Consider the following 18323-nt stretch of genomic DNA (forward strand, 5'->3'; position numbering starts at 1 on the left):
AAAATGTCAGTAAAGACACTTGCCAGTTGGTCTGCGCATGCTTTGAGTACACGTCCTGGTAATCCATCTGGCCCCGTGGCTTTGTGAATGTTGACCTGTTTAAAGGTCTTGCTCACATCAGCTACAGAGAGCGTTATCACACAGTCATCCAGAACAGCTGGTGCTCTCGTGCATGCTTCAGTGTCGCTTGCCTCGAAGCGAGCATAAAAGGCATTTAGCTCATCTGGTAGGCTCTGGGCAGCTCGCGGCTGGGTTTCCCTTTGTAGTCCGTAATAGTTTTCAAGCCCTGCCACATCCGACGAGCGTCAGATCCGGTATAGTACGATACAATCTTAATCCTGTATTGACGCACAGCTAACTAAGATGTTTGGTGCTGTATGTGTCAATGACAAATTGTGCATGACAACTAGTCGTCTCTTGTTGAATGACAACAAAGACTTTAATGGAGAATCTCTACTGTTGACCAGTCACCGACGAAGGGGCGTAGACATCAGCTCCGAACTTCGGCTTGCCTCATAATATATGCACAAACTCTTCCAAACTGTTTTGGCTGGGAAGCAAGCGGACGCCTTAACCCAGCTTACAATTGAAGGGTCTCTCCTTGGTGTGAACATTCTGGTGGTCCTTCACATACTTTGCCTAAGCGAAGCGCTTACCACATATGGGGCAGGCGTACGGCTTGTTGGCGTCTGTCCTAATGCTCGGTCACTCATGTTGTGACCCAATAACAGCAGAGGTGGTTCAGGTGGTTAGTCTTTGAGCTCTCTCCTTGACTGAGTGTTGTTTGGATTGTGTGCTGTGTTATAGGCTATGTACCTCTTCTGGTGAACGTGCAACCTGACCATGTCTGTATTGGTGAGGTAACCATGAGGTAACTGAGGAAGGCCAGACATAGGTCCAGCTTCAGGCTTTCTATGAACCCAGTCACCAGGTATTAAACAAGACCCTGACGGAGAAGACAGACTTGCTGATAGACTCCCACCACTCTCTGCGAAGGCTGAAGCCCAGGGTGGGTCCACGGTCTCTCTGATGACCACCAGGATTGAGATTGTTCAGTCTACCTGTCCACTGGTTGTGTTCTGTGTGCTGGTGGAGTCTCTGTCCCTCATGGTTCGGTCCTGGTTCTGACTTAGGAAGGAATAGGGACGGTTTCTGATCCAGGGTCCTGATCCGGGGTCAGGTTTTGTAACCAGCCGCTTCCGCTTCAGAGGTCAAGTCTCTCCCGCCAGCAACACCGGATATCAGCAGGTCCTCACGGATTGCAGACTGTAAAGACAAATTGAACAGAAAAGCATGAAGGTTTATATAAGAAACTCTTTGCTGTACACACAGAAACATGACATGATAAAATATTAACCACAGTCAAACACATCTCTAACAATGATTCAAGTACCTAACTGTCACGCCCTGACCATAGAGAGCTTTTATTCTCTATGTTGATTAGGTCGGGGTGTGATTTAGGGTGGGTCATCTAGACGTTTTATATGTCGATGTTGGCCTGTTATGGTTCCCAATCAGAGGCAGCTGTTTATCGTTGTCTCTGATTGGGGATCATATTTAGGCAGCCATTTCCCCTTTGTGCTTTGTGGTATCTTGTGTTTGTGTAGCTACCTGTGAGTAGTCCAGAACGTCACGTTTCGTTTGTGCTTGTTTGTTTTGTTTGGTGAGTTTCTATTTATTAAAATATGTGGAACTCTACGCACGCTGCGCCTTGGTCCATTCCTTATGACAAACGTGACACAAACAATATGGAGTCATTGGAGTTTCTAAAAAAGAATGGCAATGTGTTGACTCAAATTAAGTATGTTTTGGTTCAACTGAGATAAGGAAAACCTTAATTTCAACAAAATAGTCATACACTCACAACATGAAGTACTTTTATTGCACAAAACGATACGTGACTAGTAGAATAACTTTTCTCACTATGGTAACACTTGACCTTTTCTGTAAATCTGGTACCCTCGCTTTTGATCAAATTCATATTTATAACACTGTCATTACATTACACACTACTTAATGTCAAGTAAACATAGGCACTCAATTCCTCATTATAAAACATGACCATCAAACAGGACAAGGTTGTCACTTTTCATCAGTGAAGCATTTTTACAGACACCATCACACCAACCATTCACCATATTATCTACTCTGCCTCATCATACTAATTCTTTCCTGAGTTGCCTACTACATCCCAAACCAACAGAATGAACTACAAACGATCTAACTAGTACTATATTACATGTCACTATACTCTATACATGGACTGTGTGCATTTTCTGCTGGTGTATCCTGACATAGCTCCTCTCTGAGAACCTCTTCCCACAGTGTGTACAGGCGAATGGTCTCTCTCCCTTATGGACCTTCAGGTGCATCTTCAGCTGGTGCTGGTGGGAGAACATATTCTCACACAGGTGGCAGCCAAAAGATTTTTCCCCATGTGCATCCTCTGGCGGATCTCCACCTGTTTGGGGAAACTGAAAGTTTTCCCACAGAATGAACACAGGAAGCGCTTCTCTTTGCCACCGGATCTGCTGATTGCGTTACTACTACTGTCACTTGTCAATGGGCTTGTGTAGCTATTTAGTGTTGAGGCACTGGCATTGTCTGAGGTCTGGTTTAACATTAGGAGAGTGTGAGGAGGACGAAGGCCAGGGATTGTCTGTGTTGTCACAGGGTCCATGTTCCAGTTGATAGATCCTATAGAAGGCAGGCTGAAGGCAGCATCTGTTAGGGGGTCAACCTCAGGCGTCATCAGTCTCTCTGAATCAGAACTATAGGGGCAGGACCAGAGAATCGCTAGCCGAGGACAAGCCTAGTTGGAGAAACAGACGCCTCACAAGTCCTCAACTGGCAGCTTCATTAAATAGTACCCGCAAAACACGCGTCTCAACGTCAACAGTGAAGAGGCGACTCGGGGAACACAGACACTGGACAGAGGAACTCTGCCTAGAAGGCCAGCATACCGGAGTCGCCTCTTCACTGTTGACGTTGAGACTGATGTTTTGAGGGTACTATTTAATGAAGATGCCAGTTGAGGACTTGTGAGGCGTCTGTTTCTCAAACTAGACACTCTAATGTACTTGTCCTCTTGCTCAGTCGTGAACCGGGTCCTCCCACTCTTTCTATTCTGGTTAGAGCCCGTTTGCGCTGTTCTGTGAAGGGAGTAGTACACAGCGTTGTACGAGTTCTTTAGTATCTTGCCAATTTCTCACACGGAATAGCCTTCATTTCTCAGAACAAGAATAGACTGATGAATTTCAGAAGAAAGTGCTTTGTTTCTGGCCATTTTGAGCCTGTAATCGAACCCACAAATGCTGATGCTCCAGATACTCAACTAGTCTAAAGAAGGCCAGTTTAATTGCTTCTTTAATCAGCAAAACAGTTTTCAGCTGTGCTAAGATCAGATGTGACGTGAAAGTCTTAAAATGAAAAGTCCCATTTTGTGTTTATTAAAGATGAACAAGTTTTAAATACACCATATGAAAACCACATACAGTATACACATGCCTCAAATAAAAATGATCATGAACTTGATAAACTGCATAAATGAAATAATTTTCTCATTAAGTGTCTTGGGGAAAAAATTAGGTAGTTGAATGGAAGCAATTAAATAGTTATATAACCTACACAGTACAAACACAATATGTAACAGACCTTTTAGGCTTATATATGCCTTATATATCAAACAATGTCTGGATGCAATATTCTACCGAGGAATATTCAACACTGAAATCTGTTAATCTCGGTATTCCAAATTCATCTGTGGATCTTTTCTGCTGACAACAATTAAAATGATTCTTTGTCTTTAATGCAGGATTTGATCTAAACATCAGAAGCTATCGAGTGGAATGGTTACTTACTATGTTATAGAGTGGGATGGTTTTTCTGCTGGTGTATCCTGAGGTAGCTCCTCTCTGAGAACTTCTTCCCGCAGTGCGTACAGGCGAAAGGCCTCTCTCCAGTGTGGACTCTCTGGTGCCTCTTCAGGTCACCAGTCTGAGCGAAGCACATATGACACTGGGCACAGCTGAAAGGTTTCTCCCCTGTGTGGACCCTCTGGTGCCTCTTCAGGTTGCCAGCATGGGTGAAGCACATGTGACACTGGGCACAGCTGAAAGGTTTCTCCCCTGTGTGGACCCTCTGGTGGATCTCCACCTTCTGGGAGCAGCTGAAGCCTTTGTTACAGAACATGCAGAGGAACCGCTTCTCTTTTCCGCCCGTTGTTGCTCCCCCTCTCCGCGCCTTGGCCCTTTGGTCGTTTGAGTTCAATACCTGATTGAAAAAAACACGGCCGTGCAAATCGGAAGGTTCCATCGACATGGACACTGTGTGTAACGGGGAGTGGGTTGCGACATTTAGATTTGTCTCTAAACTTTCCCTGTAGTCTAAAAAGTCACTAGTTTTGCCCTGCGAGTGTCCTTCTCCTAAGTGAGTCTCGTCTGCATTCCAGTTAGCCAGTTTCTCTTTCCCGACCGTTGTTGCTCCCCCTCCACGAGCCTGGGATACAGCCCTATCGTTTAAATGTAATACCTGATCAAAAATCACGTGGCCGTGTGAATCGGAAGGTGCCATTGATGTGGACACTGGGTCGCGATCCCTGAACGTGTGTAAAGGGGAGTGGGTGGCGACATTTAGATTTCCCCTGTAATCTAAGAAATCTCTGTCCTGTGAGTGTCCATCTCCTAGGTGACTTTTTGCATTCCATGTGGGAGGAGCGTCGCTCTCCACTTTCACAGTCACCTCATCTACCACTATCACATCCACTTTCTCATTTAGGCACCCTTCAGAGTATACACTACTACTGTACCGGTTCCAGTCCCCTCTAGACAGATCAGTCTGGGTCTCTAAACCCAAGGATATGTTGCCAGGGTCCATCTCTGTAGCGTAAGAACAAGACAGATCATCAACGCCAGTGTCTAATGCATCACCATCTCCACGGGAATTAACTGTCCCCTGCCTCTGGTGAAATACCATTAAATGCTCTGAGCGTGGAGCAGGAAGACAGCCCAGTCTCTCGGGGTCTGATCGGTGGTTAGATCCTGTGTGTAATAGCCTTTGTGTTACAATTAAAGTCTCTGTTTCTGTCTCCGTCTCTGCCTTGAGGACGGCGTTCGGCGTTCCACTGACCTCCGTGACACTGCATCGGGTCCTGGCCTGGGGCGCAGCAGTGGTGGTGAGGTCCTCGGTGGCTACAGGGAGCGCCACTCCATGCGCTGCTCCAGTCTGGATGTCTGTGCTGTGCAGTGGGTCCTCATCTCCTTCAGTTCTCTCCAGCTTGACCCCAGAACCTGCAGCCTCTGCATTTGCAGACTGACACAAGAAGAGGGGAGGTTGTTACCAGTAAATGAGTAGAATTAGATAATAATGTCATAGGGAAGTCTCACAAGCTCCCCTATGGCAGATAAATTAGGATGTACATGTAAGCCAGCAAATATCTGAGGAGTTTTTCTGAAATAAACTGGCCACATTTGATGTACTGTAATACTATTACATTAACCTCTATCACGATAACGTGCTGGGTTGAGGTTCCACTCCCCTCATCAACAGTGACTGGCTGGTCATCTCTCCATGTATTGTGTCCTGCTGGCTTCACAAAGCTCCTGTGGCCTCCAGTGAGATGTCCTTCACCTGAGAGAGTGATTGGGAGGAAAAGAGGTGGTTAAGTAATCTACTGTCAATGCTTAATACTTATACTACACACTATTGACCGTTTTGACAGTGTGTAGAATTGGCAAGAATGTAAAGTAACACTTCGCATAACTTCTTGATATACCATTTATAGATCGATTTATTATGTTCCATGCATCATATTGTTTTTTAATGCAGTAAATGTTTTCTGATGATGATATGATAGTGTGTCTTTCTAAAGGAGAATTATTGCATACTAACAAAAAACTGACCATGACCCAATTCCAGTTAACTTCGCCTGGAAAATATGTCAAATTTCATTGAATTCTACTAAAGACACAAATGAGTGTTTGGATCAGGAAAGTTTATTCACGACCTTTACAAGCCAGTATGTTGAATAGTTATATTTTATGTTACTTTACCGCTTTGGGTGATAAATGTGCTGGTAGTGTATTCATATTTTTTTTTAAAGTTGACAATCATAATTTCTTGTGGATATGTCTAACATTCCTACCTGCAAAAGGACCAACTACACGGACATCAGGCAAAATAAGTACAAATATTTTATTCAGCATTCTGGCTTGTAGAAGTCCTGAGAGTTAACTTTCCTGATTCAAACGCTCATTTGGCGTGGTCTCCAATGTCATGAAATTCAACATCAGGTCTCTGGACCATATGTGGTTAACACATCTAAAGTCAAACATGTGCAGATGTGAACTGGGCGACCGGCCCCTCAACCCCGGCAAACTGTACCTCTTGCCATTCCTCTGTATCGGTCAAGGATTTTGACACTACTGGGGCGAGTGGCGAGGACGCGCTCCCGTACCATCTTCAGTTCGAGTAGCTGTACTTTCCTTCGCAATGCACTGTTTTCTTTCTGGCTTTGAGTTATTTCCAAACGAAACACTGCATAGTCGTCATCTACCAGTTTACAGACCTCTGCCACAGCTGCATTCGCTAGCACCTCCATAATGGAGGCTATTTGAGTGTGAAAAACCATACAGTTAGCCATTGTTAGCTAACATTAGCAGCTTGATATCGTTACCTAGATAACAAATCGATCAACCAAGTCCTGTCTACAACGCGAATTAAAGACTACCTGGGATAAGTTTATGATACTCTGCAGTTAAATGACTCATATTCTGAGTTCCATGGTGTAATACATGTCTAAATAACAATATAAACGCTAACGTGGAAATTTGTCGTGGTCACTGTTCACTTCCGTTTACACTTCTTCAGTGGTTTTTAAATGGCGGTTGGCAACCAACTTTAGTGATGCATTACTGCCACCGACTGGAGTGTGGAACAGAGACAGGGTAGTTCTAAAGTTGAACCATACCTAATTAAACTGTTCATCATGGATACCATTTGCAAATAATTTGCTTTATTATTTTACTGGACTGATGGTACCGGCATCTGATGGTCATGGTGCTTTCAAGACAACTGGGAACTAAGATCAAATCATGACTTCAGTGATCTTCAGGTCTAAAAGTCAGAGCTCTAGAAAGATGCCCGAGTTTCTGGCTTGGTAATCCTAGTTGGATGACTGTTCAAAACGATTTTTCCCAGTTGGATCTAGTTTTTTTTCAGAGTTCCTAGTTGTATAGAATGCACTGAAGTCAGAGGGATTTCCGAGTTCCTAGTTGTTTTGAACAAGGCATTAGTCTCAGCGAAGGGAGGGAGAGCGCAGCAGAGGGTCCGCCTCTTGCGGTTCCAGCTCTCTTTCTGTTCCTCCTGTGAGACTGACCAGAGAGAGGGGACACTACTTGATGCCGAAACTTGAGTCGCACCGCATCTACCCCGTGTCCATATATATATTGTTCCTAAGACCAGAGAAAGTGAAATATTCCTTGATATTAAAATAAACACGACTAGCTGATGCTAATAATAAAAATGCTATCGATACACTTCGCTACTCATTCATTGCAGCGTGAGTGTAAGAAGGAAGAAGCACGTTTTATGTTTCTGAATAAAATCTTAGACATGAACACACTCATAAAAACAGCAGCTCTTTGCTATATTCTTTGACAGTCTCTCTGGTAATGGTTTTAAAAGTTATGAATTCTCTAGTATCAACTTTGTTCTGGCCGGGTCATGATTTGAGCTATTTGATTGGTCATCGCAGTAGGCGCACTAGATTTAGCCACATACAGGTGAAGTCGGAAGTTTACATACACCTTTGCCAAATACATTTAAACTCAGTTTTTCACAATTCCTGACATTTAATCCTAGTCAACATTCCCTGTCTTAGGTCAGTTAGGATCACCACTTTATTTTAAGAATGTGAAATGTCAGAATAATAGTAGAGATAATTATTTATTTCAGATTTTATTTATTTCAACACATTCCCAGTGGGTCAGAAGTTCACATACACTCAATTAGTATTTGGTAGCATTGCCTTTACATTGTTTAACTTGGGTCAAACGTTTCGGATAGCCTTCCACAAGCTTTCCACAAAAAAATTGGGTGAATTTTGGCCCATTCCTCCTGACAGAGCTGGTGTAACTAACTAGGTCACTAAGTCACTTTTTCAGTTCTGCCCACACATTTTCTATAGGATTGAGGTCAGGGCTTTGTCATGGCCACTCCAATACCTCGACTTTGTTGTCCTTAAGCCATTTTGCCACAACTTTGGATGTATGCTTGGGGTTCTTGTCCATTGTCCTTCCTGAGCGGTATGACAGATGCGTGGTCCCATGGTGTTTATACTTGCGTACTATTGTTTGTACAGATGAACGTGGTACCTTCAGGCATTTGGAAATTACTCCCAAGGATGAACCAGACTTGTTGAGGTCCACAATTTTTTTTCTGAGGTCTTGGCTGATTTCTTTAGATTTTCCCATGATGTCACCCAAAAAGGCCCTGAGTTTGAAGGTAGGCCTTGAAATACATCCACAGGTACATCTCCAATTGACTCAAATGATGTCAATTAGCCTATCAGAAGCTTCTAAACTTCACATTCATCTTCTGCACATCTACATCTATCACTCCAGTGTTCATTGCTAAATTGTAATTACTTCTCCACTACGCCTATTTATTGCCTTACCTCCCTAATCTTACCTCATTTGCACACACTGTATATTGATTTTTTCGATTGTGTTGTGTTATTGACTGTAAGTTTGTTTATTTCATGTGTAACTCTGTGTTGTTGTTTGTGTCGCACTTCTTTGCTTTATCTTGGCTAGGTTGCAGTTGTAAATGAGAACTTGTTTTAAATGTTTTTTAAAAAGGCACTGTATTTTCAGATGTTAGGATTTATGTTTATGCACTATAGCCTGTTAGCATATTGTTTGAAGATTAATGTCGTTTTGTTACACACACACACAAACAATACAGATGGGCCATAAAAGCTGTGGTCAGTCTGGAGAGGGGAGGGGTACATCACTCTAGGCCAACCAGGAAGGTTGGGGGACTGATCAGTACCATATTAGGAAATGTTTGAGTGAAGATTCAAGGGGGAGATTCAAGGGGGAGACACAAGACGGAGCTAATCTACCCAGCAACCAGATGTGGACAAAGGAAAGCGCCAAGGGGCTTGGACAAGTCCGGGTGCCCCCAAAGGCGGAGCAAGAGTCTAAACCGTGCTCAGCCTCTACTGTGATAGGCCAACAGACGCGTTGGAACTACGCCATCACGGTATAAGAACAGCTGTTTACGTACTTCCTGCCAGTTCCCTGACGCGTTGGAACTACGTCATCACGGTATAAGAACAGCTGTTTACGTACTTCTTGCCAGTTCCCTGCTTTTACCCTGCGTGGTGATACAGCGAACCCGTATATACGAAAATTGCATTTGCCATTCATTGTTTGCGGTAATTAAACATAATTAAAGAAAGTTAGCAGACCTTGCTTTTTATTTATCCTGACACCGGATGTGTTACACGCAGCGTTCACACAGATAACCGATGGTAGCCTATCAATTTGGCATGTAGTTAGTGTAATAAATGATGTTTTTATTGACCTTAACACATAGCTATTATATTGTTATAATGGCTTCTTTATTAAAGCAGACTTGGTTGTGACACTTTGCTACACCCCTCAGTTAAACACGTTCTGCCTCTAACAGATACTAACCTCACTCCCACACACARAGACAGATGGCTGACTCAGACCTTTTATGAGCTCTGACCTCGGGGGGGCGCTCTGACCTCGGGCGCCAGCCGCGGGTGTCTGCAACAACATCTTGTCACTGCAGAAACAACCCAGACATGCATACCACACTAAACGAGCACACGCATGCACACACACACACACACACACACACACACACACACACACACACACCCCTGTTTCAGGCTGGGTCTCTGAGAACAAAGAACAGTGCCAAGAGCCAATGGGACAATAACACCAGCATGGAGGGGACAGGCCTCCACTTCCAACGACCAGTCAGGCGCACGATCTACCAGAATCTACCTACGTCATTTACTGTATGAAATGTAATGCACACCATGTCTAGGGACTCTTCGGCTAGTYCCCTCTGAGCTAAATGAACGAGTCCGTGCACGTTTTGCTCAGATATCTTTACATCCGAATAAACTGTCTTACTATATACCGATCCACCCTGTCCAGCGTCTTAACTTGGTCTCATTTCTCTAGTAACGAATCATCAACATTAGCTAGCTAAGCAAACAACATGCGTAATTTAGCTTGACATCGTCAAGTCATCCTGGTAAGGTTGTCAGTCGGACTACTGTCATCACCATTATAGATGGCACGCAAATCAAACAATATTTGTATATAGCCATCTAGTTTATCCTCTGAAAGTTGACTTGTTAACCAGCCATATTGACGTGATCTGTTATTTGCTAGCTAGCTAGCCAATTTGACGTGGTTCATCAATCAATGTAGCCTATCATGTCTGTCAGCAGCAATCGTGATAATACACTCTGAAAAACTTGCAAAGTAAACATTATCTGCTAACATTGCAACGGCAAATGCGCCCTTCTGCTGCTTGACTGGCAGAGCCCACAAAGGATGGGATATTAACCTAAACCACTCATACTTATCAGATATAGTTCACTTTTATATCACGCAATTATCCAATTAATAGTGGCCACTACTGAGAGGATATCGTGGGCTACCCTCAAATATCTGAAATGACATGATCAATTGATGTTTACTGATAATTAAAAGCATGCAGTTATTGGCTGTATAACTTTGATGTAGCTACATGTGCACAATTGTTTTGCATGGAAATGTATAGTTCTGACGAGGTGATGATATTACAACCAAATAGTTAACATTTATTTAACAATCCCTTGAAAACGACACGCAGTTGTCAATGGTTTTAGAGGAGCTGGAGTCTCCTTGCCCCTCAAGCAGGCAAATCGAACACTCTGCATCTTATTGTGACGTTTTATTGATAACGACCTATTGCCCAGTGAGAGGCTTTGAAGCCACCGGTAAGCCATATTGACACTCCCCAGAAGGAGCATGTCCTCCATAGGAAAGAATGGAGTTCTACAGTATTTCAATTCAAATGTTTCAAGGACAAAATTACATGTATTTAAAGCTGCACTATGCAGAAATCGCTCCCCCATTTCCTGGTTGTTCAAATTCAATTATAAACTGGGTGGTTCGAGCCCTGAATGCTGATTGGCTGACAGCCATGGTATTTCAGACCCTATACCACGGGTATGACAAAATATGTATTTTTACTGCTCTAATTACGTTGGTAACCAGTTTATAATAACAATAAGGCACCCCGGGGGTTTGTGATATATGGCCAATATACCATGGCTAAGGGCTGTGTCCAGGCACTCCGCGTTGCGCATATGAACAGCCCTTAGCCATGGTATATTTGCCATATACCACACCTCCTCTGCCCTTATTGCTTAAATAGTTCACCTAATTTCCGTTTGTGACAAAACAAGTAAGTATAGTGCAGAGAATCAATCTACCATCTAAACCGCTGTGAAATATATTTTCCATGACCAAAAATATTATACTTCAGTTGTTTGAAGCTGGTGTACAAAACGGAAAGTAAAAGACGCAAAAATTATCACTTCTTAGACTTGATTTCAATCAGAATGACAGATCTATAACTCACATTTCTATGTGAATTTGGTCAGGTCGCCAAAAAGTTACATATTGCAGCTTTAAGTATTTTTTTTCTAGTAGGGACAGTAATATTAGAACCTTTAAAAAATTATACTTAAGGAAAATGTTTTAATTTTCCTTTAAAAAAAATTATGTTTAGCTTACATAATATAATTTAAAGTATGCATTAAGATGTCTGTAATATAATAAACATGGCAAAAACAAATGCAGATTAATAAATTCATTTCTGTAGCTTCCAAAATATTTTTTACATGGGTGGGGGAGTGCCAAGATGGAGGCGTGGTTTCAAAACAGTGCCCCTTATCAGTCATCTAGTGTAATATATAAATCGACCCTCTGGATTCTCCTCCTGGAAGAGAGGTGATACAGAGGACACAGACATATACGAACACACAGATAATAAACACACTATCAACATGGAGAGTTTACCCATCCCCACTACATTTGAGTCCTATACTGAAAAAAGGCAGCTATGATAAGTCAAAAGTAATCAGTGGATCTTTTCTGCTGACAAATTCATCTTTGTCTTTAATGCAGGGTTTGATCTAAACGTCAGAAGCTATCGAGTGGAATGGTTACTTTCTATATCATAGAGTGGAATGGTTTTTCTGCTGGTGTATCCTGAGGTATCTCCTCTCGGAGAACCTCTTCCCACAGTGTGTACAGGCGAATGGCCTTTCTCCCGTGTGGACCTTCAAGTGCATCTTCAGGTTGCCTGCCAGGGCGAAGCGCATGTGACACTGGGTACAGCTGAAGGGTTTCTCCCCTGTGTGGACCCTCTGGTGCATCTTTAGGTTGTCCTGGCGGGAGAACCTCTTCTCACACTGGGTACAGCTGAAGGGTTTCTCCCCTGTGTGGACCCTCTGGTGCCTCTCCACCTTCTGGGGACAGCTGAAGCCTTTGTTACAGAACATGCAGAGGAATCTTTTCTCTTTACTATTGCCTGATGTGGCTCCTTCCCCCTGAGCCTGGGTTCTAGCCGTGTTGTTTGAGTCCAATACCTGATCGAAAAGGACGTCACCATGTGAATCGGAAGGTGCCATCGACGTGAACACTGGGTCACGACCCCTGAACGCATGTAAAGAGGAGTGAGTGGCGACATTTAGATTTGTCTCTAAGCTTCCCCTGTAATTTAAGAAATCTCTGCCCTGTGAGTGTCTTTCTCCGAGGTGACTATCTGCATTCCATGTGGGAGGAGCGTCGCCCTCCACTTTCACCTCATCTACCATTATAACCCCCCCTTTCTTATCTTGGCACCCTTCAGAGTATAACCTATTACTGTACTGGTTCCAGTCACCTCTAGACAGATCAGTCTGTGTCTCTAAACCCAAGGGCATTTTGCCAGGATCTATTTCTGTAGCGTAAGAACAAGATGGATCATCACTGCCAGTGTCTAATGCGTCGCCCTCAACATCCCCACAGGAATTAACCGTCCTCTGGCTCTGGTGAAATACTGGTAAATATTCTGAGCCGGGAGCAGGAGGACAGGCCAGTGGCCCTAGTCTCTCTGGGTCTGATCTGTGGTCAGATCCTGTGTGTAACAACATGTGTGCTACAGTTAAAGTCTCGGTGTCGGACTCTGACTTGAGGGCAGCGTTCTGCATTCCACTGATGCTGTGTCGGGTCCTCGGCTGCGCTGGGGCGGAGTCCTCCGTGGCTACAGGGGGCGCTCCAGCTTGGATGTCTCTGCTGTGCCGTAGGTCTTCCTCTCCTTCAGACCTCTCCTGCTTGACCCCAGGACCTGCAGCCTCTGCATCTGCAGACTGACACAAGAAGAGAGGTGGTTATTACTGGTACATGAGTTGAACAGGATAACAATGTCATAGGGAAGTCTCACAAGCTCCCCTATGGCAGATAAATGAGGATGTACATAGCTGAGAGGACCCTTTCTGAAATAAACGGGCACATTACATTTACCAAGTAACACATTTTTTATGCAACACTATTACACTGACCTCTATCACAATAATGTTCTGGGTTGAGGTTCCACTCCCCTCATCAACAGTGATTGGTTGGTCATCTCTCCATGTATTGTGTCCCGCTGGCTTCACAAAGCTCCTGTGGCCTCCAGTGAGATGTCCTTCACCTGAGAGAGTGATTGGGGGGAAATAGGTGGTTAGGTTAGCTACTGTCAATGTTCAACACTATATTGTACAATATTGACATTGTCTACAATTGGCAAGAATGTAAGGTAACACCTCTAACTTCCTGATATACTATTTATTGCTTGATGTATTATGTTCCATGCATCATTGTTTTCATTGAGTAAATAATATGAAATGCAGTAAATCAAGAATCTGGTTAGAATATGATATTGTGTCTTTGTGCAAGATAGCTAAGTAATCAGGGGAATTATTGCATACTATCCTAAAACTGACCAGCTATTTATTATATATATATTTATATGAATGGCGACAGGCCACCCAGTCTCGGCCTTCTGCAAAATGTACCTCTTGCCATTCCTCTGTATCGGTCAAGGATCTTGACACTACTGGGACGACTGGCGAGAACGCGCTCTCGCACGGTCCTCTCTGCGCGCTCCCGTGCCACCTTCAGTTCCAGTAGTTTCCTCCGCAATGTCCTGTTTTCTTTCTGGCTTTGAGTTATTTCCAAACGAAACACTGCATAGTCGTCATCTACGAGTTTACAGATCTCTGCCACGGCTGCATTCGCTAGCACCTCCATGATGGAGGCTATTTGAGTGTGAAAAACCATACAGTTAGCCATTGTTAGCTAACGTTAGCAGATAGCTAGGTAGCGTTACCTAGATAACATCTATCAACCAAGTCCTGTCTCCAACGCGAATTAAACACTACATATGGTAAGTATGTGATGCGTTGCAGTTAAATTAATCATATTTTAGGTTCCAGGGTGTTTATAAACGTCTAAATAACAACAACAAAACGCTATCGTGGAAATTGTTCTTGTTGACTTCCGTGTACTTCTTTGTGTGAGTTCCCGCCAGACTATACAAGTATTGCTGCCTTTCACAGGTCGGAGTGTGAATTGCACATTGTCACACAAAAAGGGGAATAAGTCTCACCACCATCTAATCCAGGGATGGGACCTGATTGGTGTAACACTTTTCCCCCAGCTAACAAACATGACTCCAATAATCAACTAATTATGACCTTCAGTTAAGAATGCAATTATTTTAATCAGCTGTGTTTGCTAGGGATGGGGGAAAAGTGTGACACCACTCTGGTCCCCAAGGACTGGAGTTGCCCGTCCCTGATAACCCTACACATATACACCACTATACCTCAAAAACGCACCACCCCTATCCCACTACTTTAGCCCTACCAGATTCTACTCCAGGCCAACAGACCAGGAGCATGGAACCCCTTCACTTAAACCCCCCCTGTAGATCTCTTGCACCCACAAATGTCTCTGCTACTTCCATTACCACATGTTTTTTCTGGGATTCACGCTTCATCAGTGCAGTACAATTAATATCCATTGCAATAAACACAAGAAATCCAACCTTACTAAAACTAATCTTCTCTGGATCCCTCTCTTATTCACAGGGGGGCTCCCAGTCTAATCACTCACCCTTAGGCTATCCTATACTCTCTTCACTGCCTCAGAATAGGACACTTTCTACCCCTCTCGAACTCTGGCAATCTCAACCTGACTCTTTCAAAGGGCACTTCGGATCCCCAGCTGCATGGGCGCCCCCACAGTGGAGACTGCTTTCTTTATCCCAACTTTACACTACCTCTGATTATGCCCTCCTGTACCTTTCCCACATCACGGGATCTCCTTTCTACACACTGCTGCAATATGTCCGAATCCTTAGCACATAAAGCACCGTAGCGGGTTCGGAACATAGGCCCACACAGTTTAGCAAATATAACCTAACCTGACCTTATCAGGTAGAAACTCTGTGTCAAAGCTCAACAAGACAGACCGTATTCTCAGTCTCGCCATTGCCACCAGGTCTACGTCTCACCAAACACCAGGAATATTATTTTTCATTATATCCACCTCTACACTCAATGCTACCCACCTGATCACTTCTTTGAGTGGCACCCTGCTCCGAAGAACAAAGCACTACACATGTCAATCCCAGAGGCACGTGGCACAGTTTCCCCGCTGCCTCTGGGCAGAGGATGCTCAAAAAAGCTAAACAATTCCACTTCTCAAAACTTTGACAGATGTACAGTTCCCAGTTTGTCATTTACTCCGCTTGAAACAATGAACGGGTTGGCCCAAGAAATAGAATCCACCTCTCAGGGCGTTGGAAGTCTCTACCACACCTGTCACCTCAGGTACTTCATCCTGGTCTGGCTCACTTCCAAACACCATGTCACACCCTCGTTGGTGACTTGTTGTAACAGGAGACAGGATCTCACACTCAGTAGTTGATTTGTACTCTTTAACACCATTACTAGGTATATATTCAGAAGACGTAGGTTTGAGCCTGGCGCCTTTCTCCCCATTCTTCCACGTCTGCGTTATAAGTCAGAGAGAACTAGACAAATCATAGAGATAGATAGAGGACTCATATTTGTATAGCTTCAGTGATAGCATGGACAGTGCCATTGAGACAATCTCCATTTTGAATTAGTACATTTTCTTATTCACGATTGGCTGATGACCCGGTTGGACATGACTCCAACAGGGTTACCAGGAAGTCCCAACATGTTGACTACATTAAAATTACCAAAAGCCCTCAATGGTGCATTGGCCTTTTGGTCACTAGATGTTTAAATCATTCTCTATGAGCCAAATCAAGACACCCCACTTCCATTTACACTGAGAAAGGATCTTATTGGTTGCGGTCATAGCTCAAAGGGTTTGGTTAACCCTCCTGTTGTGTTCGTTTCATGTTAATTAATTCTGTGTTCCCGGTCCAAAATGACCGCCCCATTATAGATGATTACAAATCCATAATAATGCATATATTATTACCTAATGTTGTGTTAGATCTTTTTATCAACGTAAATCCACAGAGATTAACTGATATCATTACGACAGATAAGATCTAACCCAGGCAAGAACTAAACCGTGTTTACCACAAATAATTTCGTGATTGATGGTGTCAAAAGCGGCACTAAGGTCTAGCAGCATGAGGACAGATGCAGAGCCTTGGTCTGACGCCATTAAAAGGTAATTTACCACCTTCACGAGTGCAGTCTCAGTGCTATGATGGTGTCGAAAATTAGACTGGAGAGTTTTGTAAACATTATTTGTATGAGTCAATGTGCTACAGCTTTTTTTTGAGAGAGAGAGGAATGGGATATTTGATATAGGCTGATCATTTTTTACATTTTCGAGACAAGGTTTGGATTTTTCGGTTTAGGCTTTATTACTGCCACTTCCAGTGAGTTTGGTTCACATCTGGAGTATTAGGGAGCTGTTTATTATGTTAAACATAGGAGGGCCAAGCACAGGAAGTAGCTCTCTCAGTAGTTTGGTTGGAATAGGGTCCAGTAGGCAGCTAGAAGGTTTAGAGGCCATGACTATTTTCGTTAATGTGTCGAGAGATACAGGATTAAAAAACTTGAGTGCCTTCATTGACTCTGTGTCCTGGTAGTTCTGGACAACTGAGTTTGAGAAATCCGTATATTTTTTGTATTTTTATGATCAAGAATTCATCACTGCTGAAGTGAAGGCCATCCTTTATTGGAGAATGCTGCTTTTTAGTTAGCTTTGCGACAGTATCAAAAATAAAATATGGATTGTTTTTATTATCCTCAATTAGGTTGGAAAAGTAGCAGTGAGGGCTCTTCGATATTGCATGATACTATCTTTCCAAGTTAGAATGAAGACTTCCAGTTTGGTGGAGCCCCATTTCCGTTCCAATTTTCTGGAAGCTTGTTTCAGGGCTTGTGTATTTAGTGTATAGCAGGGATTTCTTGTGACAAATGTTTTTTGTTTTTAGAGGTGCGACTGCATCTAGGGTATTATTCAATGTTAAATCCTCGGTTAGGTGGTTAAGTGAATTTTGTACTCTGACATCCTTGAGTAGGTGGAGGGGGTCTGGAAGGGCATCTAGGAATCTTTGGGTTGTCCGAGAATTTATAGCGCAATTTTTGATAATCCTTGGTTGTGGTCTGAGCAGTATCTGTTGCGATTGCAAACAATATGATTTTGGTCCGATAGTCCAGGATTATGGGGGAAAATATTTACATCCACCACTGGACTGAACAACCCCTGTACCTTTTTTAGATTAGAGCTAAGGTTAGCTTTAGGGGAATGGTTAGCTAACATGCTGAGTAGTTAAAGTAGTTGCAAATTAGCAAAAATGCTAAATTTGTCCATGAAAACACGCAACCATTGGGTTGCTAGAAGTTTGCTTTATGCGCCCACCCATCCCCCCTGACCAACCACCCTCTTTTTGTTTTTGCTTTAAGTAACCTACTGTCATACCAAAAGTAACATATACTAATTTGATTGTCCCTGATTTATGTAGGCCAATGTAATGTAACCTAACGTAAAGTAACATATCATGCTAAATGGAGTGGCATGGATTTTAGTAAAACATAATATGTTTTGCTCTGAGACCAGGCTGACTACGTTTGAGTCCTATACTGTAGTTACAGAATGACTTCATTGTTGTTAAACCCATCATGGTGGACATAAATATGGGTAAAAAAATAAGTAATAATAAATCAAAATTCATCAGAGAAA

At 43.2% G+C, this 18323-nt stretch overlaps 1 protein-coding gene across 1 annotated transcript in view; it reads right to left on the minus strand.

Moving 5' to 3' along the window:
* Nucleotides 1-3571: 3571 nt before the first annotated feature.
* Nucleotides 3572-18323, minus strand: part of LOC111958445 (uncharacterized) — a 69290-nt gene continuing 54538 nt past the window's right edge. Inside the window, exons 16-19 of the mRNA XM_070437150.1 lie at nucleotides 12278-12557; nucleotides 6382-6646; nucleotides 5498-5628; nucleotides 3572-5310 (exon numbers count right to left, since the gene is read on the minus strand). Coding sequence (XP_070293251.1) covers nucleotides 3865-5310; nucleotides 5498-5628; nucleotides 6382-6646; nucleotides 12278-12557 — 2122 coding nt within the window. The 3' untranslated portion in view covers nucleotides 3572-3864. The remainder of the gene's footprint in view (nucleotides 5311-5497; nucleotides 5629-6381; nucleotides 6647-12277; nucleotides 12558-18323) is intronic.

The sequence above is a fragment of the Salvelinus sp. IW2-2015 genome, linkage group LG34, assembly GCF_002910315.2.
Source record: "Salvelinus sp. IW2-2015 linkage group LG34, ASM291031v2, whole genome shotgun sequence".
In the NCBI taxonomy this organism is placed as follows: Eukaryota; Metazoa; Chordata; class Actinopteri; order Salmoniformes; family Salmonidae; genus Salvelinus; species Salvelinus sp. IW2-2015.